This window comes from Nanorana parkeri, unplaced genomic scaffold, assembly GCF_000935625.1.
Source record: "Nanorana parkeri isolate BGI_ZX_2015 unplaced genomic scaffold, ASM93562v1 scaffold1654, whole genome shotgun sequence".
NCBI classification, from domain to species: Eukaryota; Metazoa; Chordata; class Amphibia; order Anura; family Dicroglossidae; genus Nanorana; species Nanorana parkeri.
This window is the reverse complement of record NW_017307922.1, coordinates 272,662-283,598: the sequence shown is the minus strand read 5'-3', so window position 1 is coordinate 283,598 and position 10,937 is coordinate 272,662. Positions and strand designations below refer to the sequence as shown.

Here is a 10,937-nt window from a genome sequence, read left to right as displayed (position 1 = left end):
AGCCTATCTACAGCAACATGGTCAAATAATTCATGCGGTGGCCTGTGAACTTGATTATACCACTTGTTGGCAAATATGAAGTATTCATAAATGCAATATCTCATTTTTTCTGTATAAGGAAATATATGTAACATTTGATATTTAGCCTGAACACAACTAATAAATATATACAAAATGCTATACATTCAGTATAAACTAAGCAGGTGAGAATTACATTTCAGTATCCAGAGGCTGATAATTTGTACTAGGGGTGCACAGATATCAGTTCAGATACCAGTGCCGATACTTGGCATTTTCATGAGAACTACCAGGGTTGCAGCGGTTGCAGCTGGGACCGAGCCCAGGTGCTCCACCACTGTCCTGAAATCATTAGTCTGTATTGTTTTAGAAAAACTGTCACATGAAAATAAATGTATCAGTAATTGGTATCTGTGAGGAGAAGTATCAATACTTGTTCTGGAAAAATGGCATTGTTGAGTCCCTAATATATAACAAATCATACATTAAAACAGCGATGCACAAATCTTAGGACCCCCGTAGCCAATTCTCCTTAAAAATGACAGTTGCCTCCTAACGTTTGAGTTTTTCTCTAGTCTAGAAGCTGGAAAAGTATTTGTTATTGTACTTGTACCAAGTACTATACGTGGTATTTGTGCATTCCTAATTTGTAGAGCAAGGCTCAAAATTTCAAGTCCTGAGGTACTAGCCAGGCCTTAAGAGTTACTAGCCACCAGTTGCCCCAATTAACCATTACCCCACCCCGGCCTTAACTCCGCCCCTAAACACACCCTCTTAAATAATCTTATGATAATTCTTATCTTATGATAGTTTCCGCTTGTAAACGGCAGATTAGGGATCCCTGCTGCAGGAAAACGCTTCCTCAGTTCCTGACACAGGAATCCCTAATCACACCTGAAACATACTGTAGGTGTGAATGGGGCCTAATATACAAATACACTAAAGGTGGCCATACCCCTGCCGATTATCGTACGATAGTTGTGGGTCATCCCACGATCGTACGATAATGGGCAGGTGTATGGGCAGCGTGTGACCACTTCTACTGTAAGGTAGCACGCTGGAAAACCTGCCGAAAATCGTACGATTTTTGTTGGGATGGTGGCATGGTCGTAAGACGTAAGACACACTGCCCGCTCAGCATTGCGATCGTTGCTCCCCCCCCCCCCATCACCTGTCCATGTCTTTGCAGGGAGAGGAGGCTGTGAGCAGGATCGATGCCTGGTTATGTGGGGGTGATTAGTGAGGTCTGCATCAGACCTTACTAATCACCCCCACATAACCAGGCATCGATCCTCCTCACATACTTACTTTCTTTCGGCTGGAGCTCAAAACTGTCAGAGCTCCGGCCGAAGGAAGCCGGAGTTGACAGGAGCTGCTCTGCGATCTGCATCCGACACAGATGCAGACCGTGGAGCTGCTCCCGCAAGTCAGGTAGGCGGTCTGCGACCGTGTGCCTTACATGTCAGCTGGCTGCGGCCCACATAGGACCGGTACTTGGAGACTCAAATTTCCACTCGCCCACACTTTATTTTTACTCGCCAAATGCGAGCAGGCGAGTGGAAATTTTGAGCCCTGTTGTAGAGCATATTTTGTGAAAACATTTATGTGAAACTATTGAAATTGTGGGTGTTTACATATCTGCCTTTTTCAAGTAAATGCCATTATTTTAAAATGTATCCTCTCATATGATATAGTTTCCACATACTTTAGAAAGGAAGAAGGAGGTCAATACCTTTCTTTTTCAATCTCCAAGGACAGCCTCTTATATTCCGTGTCTAAATTTTGCCATAACATTTTATTATCATACCCTCCTTCTGAAGTATCTTGCTGAAGGACTTTTGCTGGTGTCTAAGATAGAAAAATACATTGAAAGCACCCAAAACAGATATGTACAAGTAGAGTTCTTGAGAGGTTGACAAGCCATGGGGTTGATTTACTAAAGGCAAAAAAGGCTGTTCACTTTGTAAGGAAATTTGCACTTTGCAGGGTAAGTTTCCCCTTTAGTTTAGTGATATAGGTGAAGCTTTGCTGACTTCCATCATCCAATCATGTTCAAGTAAAAATAGTTTTTTTTGTGTGTGTACGTGATCGGGTGTTGTTTGCAATGTGAAATTTCACCCCATTTACCAAGTTAAGGGAAATTTCCATTGCAAAGTGTTAATTCCATTGCAAAGTGAACAGCTTATTTGCCTTTAGTAAATAAAGGCATGCATCTTCCTGTGCTTGTCTAATGTTGGCCATACATTTAATAATAATCGATCTATCATAGTTTTGATCATTTTAAGATATATATGATATAAGAGAAAAAACACACTGGTCTAGTGTATTCATTTGAAACACCTTTTAATAAAATAATATATTGCTCTCACATGGATAGAAGTATGCAGAGCTAGTAGAGTATATACCAATCCAATTTTGTTTTACGTGTTCTCAAGACACATGTAATTTAAGTAAGAATGACCATTTCAACTCACTTGGCTAAAGGAACCCCGTTCTAAGAGCCTTTGCTTTGCAAGTCGTTCTGCTTCTCTTGCTTTGTGAAGGTCCTGCTCTAAGAGTTCAGCTTCCTTAGCTCTATCAGTAGAAAAAAACATTACTGTGACAAAAAGGTCTGATGACGAATGGATGTTTGATGGTGAATGGGCAACTGACTGTTTCATTCATAATAATACAGTATAACGATAAAGAAAATATTCACACATCTCATTTCATCTCATATCCCAAACATAAAAGGATTATTACTCATTTCAGGACACTGGAAACACACAAATCATAATTTTACACCCAACTGGCGATATGCACATCCAGTACCGCATTTGTATAGTGAAAATATAGCTTCCTATTATAGAGCCATTTATTACAAACTGCATTCAGGCTTTTTGACCATCATTAGTGCAGTGTATACAAACCTTAGCTTCTATAGACAAGGGTGGGGGACCCCACTATGGGGTAGGAATTGGGATTCACAATAATAAAATATAAATGATGATATTGTAAATGTCATGTTAAAATAAATGGCTCCATGGAAGGCCTTACAGCCAAATGCAAGAAATCACTAAAAGCATTACAATATTTACAGGGCTTCCAGGGGTAGATTTACTAACAGTTAAAAAGTGTTGTGTTAATTTCGCAAGGAAATATTACACCTTGGAATGAACTGGTTTTCTGATCCTCATCTAAGTCACAACAATAGACATACACAATGAGGGGTATTGATCAAAACTGGGGCAGACAGAATCTGGAGCAGTTGCCCATTGCAACCAATCAGCTTCTCTCTTTGGTCTGTTCAGTTTAGCTTTGAAAATGACAGAAGAAGCAGATTGGCTGCCATGGACAACTGCTCCAGATTTGATCAATTCCGCTCAATGTGCTTAAGCTAGTAACACACAAACGATTCTGATTTCTCGTGTCTTTATTGAACACACCCATAAAACATTTGCAGTGCTGGAGAAAAAAGTAAATGAGCCCATAGACTAATTACTTTAACGAAAGCTATTTGGAGTCAGTAGCTTGCACACCTGGAGTCCAGATGATAACATTAGTTTGGAGGTGTGTTTTAGAGCTAGTTTGATTGATAAAAGACACTCAAACACTTTAAGATTGCTGTTCATAAGAAGCATCAACTGTAGTGAACCATGTCTCACAAAAAGAAACTCTCTGAAGACATACAATCTAGAGTAGTTGACCTGCATAAGGCTGGAAAGGGATACAAAGCAATCTCAAAGTGTTTAGGCATCCATCAGTCGACAATTAGACAAATTGTCTAGAAATGGAGACAGTTTAGTACTGTGGCTACTCTTACTAGAGGTTGGTGCACGGACAAGGTGACTCTCGAGGCACAATGCAGAATCCTCAATGAGGTAAAGAACAACCCACGAGTAACAGCTCAAGGCTTGGAGACATCACTGGAACAGGCAAACATTCCTGTTCATGAGTCTATCATATAAAAATCTTTGAACAGGCAGTTTGTGCAAGGCAGAACATCAAAACTGGAGCAGACTTATCGATCCAATTAATTTTCATTTACTTTTAAATTGTATCATAATATGCCATACATCTTATCATCTTATAGTTCTCACTTATTTCATGGGTAACATCTATGTACTTTATGATAATTTGAATAATTTCGAATACCATAACCAGAGTTTGTCTTTGTCATTCCCCTGTCTAATTGTCTTCCTTCCCTTTTGTTCCAATCCCTAATATTTTTCTTATATTATTGGACATGAGTGTCCTTATGTCATACATGCCTTTTTCAAAAATTGTTCAATACTCTTTCAATTACATATTTATGTGATTTATGTTCTGTTTATTTGTTTAACTTAATAAAAACTTAAATAAAATAAAAAACAAAACGGGAGCAGACAAAATCTGGAGCAGCCTCTCTCTTCAGTTTGTTCAGTTAAGCTTTGAAAATGAAAGGTGGATGCTGATTGGTTTCCATGCACAGCTGCTCTAGATTTTGTTTGATCTAGTTTTGATAAATTCCCCTCATTGTGTTTGTCTATTGTTGTGACTCAGATGACGATCAGTTCAAATTTTATGGGAAATCACTGCAGAAAACCAGTTTATTCCAAGGGCTTCACATACTTCTTGCCACTGTATTTGCCTTTAGGAAATCAACAACATGTCTACAAGGCCAACGTTTCTATTTACACCAGAATGGCTGTCTTGGAACTGCTAAACAAACAGAGAAATTAAACGTTTTCATCTGTCTGTAGAACACTGCCAGAGACATACAACTTCTTTTGTACTATGCAAATTGCTGCATTGATTGTAAAGCTGCAGTTGATATTTGAAACAAAAAGCCTAAGCTCACCTCCTGTCAGATTCCTTCAGCAGTTTCATGGTTATAAGATCCGACTCTCTCATCTTTTTCTCCATCATGCGCATCTCATCCTTACTCTTTAAAACTGTCATCTCCAAGCGCTGTAACTCATATCTGGCCTCCACTGCCTCCTGGGCAAGTATCTTTGCTTCATCCTCTGCTATCTGAACCTTTTCTGCTAACAGCTCAGCAGCTTCATTAGACAGAATCTACAGACCATAGCAAAGTGGATAGAGTTGTAAGATAACAATGTCATGCTATAGTGTCAATGATCTTAAAAATGTTTAACGCAAAGACATTGATTCCTGAACAACATTCATCCAGTTCTAGAGTATATATTTTATACTATTTGATCTTGTGTATAATTTCTTACTTTTTTTATATCACACTTGTCTTGTAGCGTTAGATAGACAGACAGACAGACAGACAGCCAGACAGACAGACAGATAGATAGATAGATAGATAGATAGATAGATAGATAGATAGATAGATAGATAGATAGATAGAATGAATGGGCCCAAAATCTTTACTGTTGTTGTGCAGCAGCACGTAATGTTATAATTTTTTGGCCCATCTCATGGTAATTCCACTTCAGCTATAGTTAAATTTGCTCACTCACCAGAGCCTCGTTGGTTTGTCTTGATTCTTCCTCCAACTCGAACAGTCTCCTTTCAAGTTCTTCTTTGGCTCTCTCTGCCTCTTCCCTTAATTCTTTCTCCATCAACAGTCTGTGATGCTCCTTCTAATAAACTAGATTCTATTAATAGTTCATCATGTTGAAGACTTATTTGAAAGATGCTACAACACATATTTTATCACCAATTCTAGATCTGGTTGAGCAACAGAAATTGTTGGAAGAAAAAAAGGGAAGAAAATCCCTTTTTTACTGTAACAGATATAATCAGTGTTATGATTTTAGGACATTTGAATACAGAAACCCAATTGTTCTATATTTTATTTTTGTCCCTCTTATTATAGGATTTCATTAATGATAAGAAAGATCCAGTGGCAGATTTTAAAATGGGTTCCACTTGGTCCATGGCAACCTAATCACACAGGGGGGGAATTTGTAAAAAATGGAGCAGACAAAATCTGGAGCAGCTGTGCATGGTAACCAACCAGCTTCTTTCTTTCATTTTCAAATCTTAGCTGAAAAAAACTGATAAGAGAAGCTGATTGGTTGCCATGCACAGCTGCTTCAGTTTTGATAAATACCCCCATAGTATTTCACAATGTTAAAGCAAATACCATGTCAAAGTGGGCCTACCCTTGCCTTAAAGGAGAACTATGACATGAGTGATTTCCACTCACATCATAGTTCTCTATGACATGAGTGATTTCCACTCACCTCATAGTTCTAAGCCGACCTGTGACAATGAGACTGTCACAGGTCGGCTCAGTAGATCGGGAGGTGAGGGAAAACATACCGGGTTCCCTCACCTCTCGATCCTGTCACGGCTCTCTGCCGTGACAGGGAGAGGGGCTGGATTCCCCTCTCCCCGCTCCGATCTGCCAGCGCTGACTGGCGGAACGGACGGGGGAGGGGGCGGGTACAGCTGGCTCTGCCTCTAGGTAGGCAGAGCCAGCTGTCACTCACGCAGCTGGGCGGATCCCGTCATCTAAGTCGGGATCCGCTCCAGGTGCGGCGTCTCAGTATACCGCGAGCTGTAGCTCGCGGTATACTGAGCGTAGGGTAACGGGAGGACGCTAGTTTGTGTCCTCCCGTTACCCTAAGGAGAACTATGGGGAAAAACACTGACCCCATAGTTCTCCTTTAATCTCATAATTGGCAGAGTTCAAGCCCCATTAATAGCCAGGGTCTTGGATTCTAGGGGCTACACAGAGAGAGCCAGTGAGCCATCTGAAGACCAACACAGGTACTTGCAGTACAATGCGCCTACATTTTAGCATTGCTACTATCTGGTGGTGGTGGTCCCAAATTTAAACAACCCAGCGCCCAAGCCCCAATTAACTGTCCAATGAGGCGCACCATAGAATTTTCTAGTAGTCTTAAAGCTGCACTCGATTCTGATATAAAAATACACAAATTAATGAAGCTCCATATTCATTAACACACCATTAAATGTATTTTTTTTATATGCAAGCGTACCTGGATTTGACCTGGCATCAGACACTTGCAGTCCATGTACAACAGAGCTCAGAAAAGAGGGGGGAGAAGCCGCACAAGTTGCCAAAATGCATGCTGATAGGAGAAAGGAGTATAGTGACAGAGAGAGTGCTGCTTCTCTTTTCACTTTCCATTTACTAGGTGGGAAGGAGACCTGTAAGTGAAAACTAACCTAAAGTAGAGAAAGATCAGGTCCCACGCCCTGTCAAACATGGTTGTGCTTTATTGCAGAGCTGTATAAACCTTGAAACTGGAAGGACAAAATACAAATCCTTTGTATTTCATCTGGATATTTAGATGTTTGCCTACAGTTGGGCTTTAATAGCCAGTTGAGCTCTAATAGGGTTATTCACAAAGCTAGCCGAAGGATCAGCCGCAGCTCCCTCCATTCACTATAGCCCGTACAGCTCCTGCAGGCAGCCGGGCGGTTCAACAAAGCGGCTCAGCCAAGCCGAAGGCATATGCTTCGGCTCGACTACCACGGAGGTACTGAGCAGAATAGCCAAGCTGAATGCCACTCGCTGGCATTTGGCTATTCACTCACTGCCGTTTGGCCCCACGTGAATAGGGGGAATAGCAGCGAGTGAGCTGCTGGAGCTTCGGCTTAGCCGATCCAAATGTCGAGTCGAGGTCCCTCTGCACTTTGGCTCAGCCGAACATGCAAAGCATTTTCGGCTGACCAAAGTGCAGTCGAAGCCAGCCGATGTACGGCTGATTTCAGCCGCACAAGCCAGAAGTGAATAGCCGAACGTTGTTTCGGCTCACTTCACTTCAGCTCGGTTATTCACTCGGCTGCCTTTGGCAGCTTTGTGAATAACCCTCTCAATGTCCTGTTCTCATTAGTAAATGTTCTATGTATCCTGCATGTCAATTTGCCTGCTTTTTGTGTTGAGGATTTTCTTTCATAATAAATCTATCAGTTAAAATAAAAGTTGCATTCCGGGAACAATACCTTCCTTCTTGTTTTTTCTTCTTTAGCTTGAGCTTTCATCTCTTGAATCTCAGTTGAATCTACTTTTCTTTTTGTCAAGAATAAATTATGGTTTCCAATGCACAGGTGCAAAATCTGCAGTTTGAAACAAAATGTAAATCTCACCAATTTTAAATCCTGACTTATGTAGCACAGATATCAGTTATCAAGTTTCTTCATACATATATTCTGAGAATGCCATTCCACCTATCAAAGTTAGACTGTTTCTGCTATGTATTAAGGTAGAGCAAGGTCCTAAGGTTAGTAATAGAGATAAATATAGTATAGTCAAAGCGCTATGACCGGATCCTGGTATTTGAGTGTTAGTATATATAAAGTTACTAGGGGTGCTGCCCCACTTCAGCCCGGGGGGGAACTGTAGAACTGGAATACAAAAAGGTCAAAGGGCGTCCAACCTAGTGCAGATTATTTTTTATTTTAAAAGACACAAAAGTAAGAGTGTAGAGGTACTCACAATGGTAGGTCAAATAACAGCTTGTATAGAAGATTTCAAAGAAATAGCAGTTTCAGGACTGCAATCAGCCTGTGTGCCACTGTGTTGTGGCGTCGTTGACGCATTTCCGGGCCACGCCCCCTTCTTCAGAACGCCTGTGTTGTGGCGTCGTTGACGCGTTTCCGGGGTCACGCCCCCTTCTTCAGAAGGCGTTCCCCGGAAATGCTCAACGACGCCACAACACAGTGGCACACAGGCTGATTGCTGTCCTGAAACTGCTATTTCTTTGAAATCTTCTATACAAGCTGTTATTTGACCTACCATTGTGAGTACCTTTGCACTCTTACTTTTGTGTCTTTTAAAATAGTAATAGAGATAAGCCCTAACTCAGATTGGATGGATTTTCAGACATTGGATAGCTACAAAACATTCTAATGGGCCTTCTTTTCACGGTAGGATAGAACATAATTGGATCCTAATTAACTATATTGGGACACTGGGTATAGTAAACCTGGAGAAAATTCACTTTGCCAAGAATATCCAATAAAGTGCAAGTAAAAGGTGGAAAAAAATGTATTTTTCCTGCACATAATTGGATGATGGAAGTCAACTCATTCACAAAACTAAGAGACATTTCTTTTGTACAACTAAACAACCTGTTTCCCTTTAGTAAATTAACCCCTCATTCTCAACAGTTGTTGACCAGTAATGCAGTAGATTATCCCAGTGAACAAAAAGCCACCATTAGGAGAATCTACAATACTGTATTTATGGCACAATAATGTTAATTAGGAATACCAAGCATGTAAAATGCAATAAAAACTCAAACCATACACTCACTGAAAATACACTGTAGATTTCATGTGTTTATATAAATATTTAAAAAAATAAAGATGACAATAGATTTTCTTTAATGACTTTGTTATTACACAATTGTGCTCAAGTCCAATATACAATAAAAGATTATATTAAGCATTCTTTCTGGTTAGAACTACTATGTTAAAGATGCTACTTTTCAGGAAATGTGTAAAAACACAAAGAATACAAGTTCATAGAAATTGTTGATTATTAAGTAATATAATGACTAAACGTAGCTAACATTCCATTTGATCTGTATCTGGATTTTGCAATTGATAAAACTACTGCCGACTCCACATGCTAGACATTGAAAACTCCTAATCCACTTCCTAATTTGTTCATCCAGCTGTCTATTTCAAAACAGTATATTCATTGATTTGTGCAGGATTAGTAGTGGGCACAGCTTAATTAAGAACTCAGTCAGTCAGTTTTATCCTATTTTATTTAGCACCTGGAGATTTCAGTAATTACAGTTACTTACCAGTTTATTGACTTTGTGCTCTTTAGAATAAAACTTGAAAGCTTCGGCTTTTTTGTCAATGGGTATAAGTTTTAACTGTAAAGAAATATGATTTAATATTTCCAATACACAATGCAATTAACTATTCCATTACCGAAGACAAAATGTACATGCACATGGGATATACCATTGACAGTGCTAAAAATGTACGATGTTATAATGTATATTGTAATATTTTGTTCATCAATGCCACCGAAATAGCTGAAATTCAACTGGAAAGGCTACTGAAAATGATACACAGAAGGTGTGAAAATAGATGACAGAACAGATCATGTTTCATTTAGTACTATGGCTTAGAAGCGTTGATATGAATTAACATCAAGGGTAACATCACTTATAAAAAAATGTAAAGGGTTGTTCACAAAAGGGTGAAGAGTTTGGCGGAGGCAGGTGAAGTGAACAATCTAGGACAACATAGCTGACCTGGAAAGTGAGGTGAATTGGAGAATTTTTGCAAATCAGCATTTTGTCCTAGATTGTTCTCTTCTCCTGCCTTCTCCAAACTCTTCACCCTCTAGTGACTAGAACTGTTAGAAAAAAATGCATGTATTTAAACTCTGTATTTAGACATTTTCCTGGAGTTCTCAATTGAGGGCCCATTCACTCTGGTCTGATGCGTTAATCGCACCTTCTGTGTGTTAAGTGTGGGAGGTATGTTGTGTTGTCATTCACTTGAATGGCACCCAAAACACATCTCTCACCCATGATGCGATCGCTTGCACCACAACGTACAGTAACGCAATGCATGCACTACTCATTTTAAACACACTGCATTGCACGGTATAGCGGTATCACTCGTTGTGGTGTGATCAAGAGCATTGCTTGCAGGAGCTGCATTTGGGATGCCATTCAAATGAATGGCAACGCAACGTACCTCCCACACTGTTGATGCACAGTATGGTGTGTTAATCTCACGGAACTGTGCAATTAACGCATCGGGCCAGTGTGAACGGGCACTAAAGCACAGCCTATATACTGTTTTTGTACCTATTGAGTAGATTTTCTCTTACTTTCTGTGTGACTAACAGCAATAACACGGACAATGATAAAACTTTTTTTTAGAGAAAGGAAGAATAAAGAGTCTTTTCTCTCTATCCACTATTAACGTGTATCTAAAGTCAAAACTTGTTTTGGTGTGGAGTGGAGAAAGGAATGGTTAAA

At 39.9% G+C, this 10,937-nt stretch overlaps 1 protein-coding gene across 1 annotated transcript in view; it reads right to left on the bottom strand.

Moving 5' to 3' along the window:
* LOC108799183 (merlin-like) overlaps positions 1–10,937 on the bottom strand; it is a 43,355-nt gene that overhangs the window by 8,739 nt on the left and 23,679 nt on the right. The window contains exons 9-14 of the mRNA XM_018571012.1: positions 9,738–9,812; positions 7,927–8,040; positions 5,466–5,588; positions 4,838–5,055; positions 2,493–2,592; positions 1,751–1,866 (exon numbers count right to left, since the gene is read on the bottom strand). Coding sequence (XP_018426514.1) covers positions 1,751–1,866; positions 2,493–2,592; positions 4,838–5,055; positions 5,466–5,588; positions 7,927–8,040; positions 9,738–9,812 — 746 coding nt within the window. The remainder of the gene's footprint in view (positions 1–1,750; positions 1,867–2,492; positions 2,593–4,837; positions 5,056–5,465; positions 5,589–7,926; positions 8,041–9,737; positions 9,813–10,937) is intronic.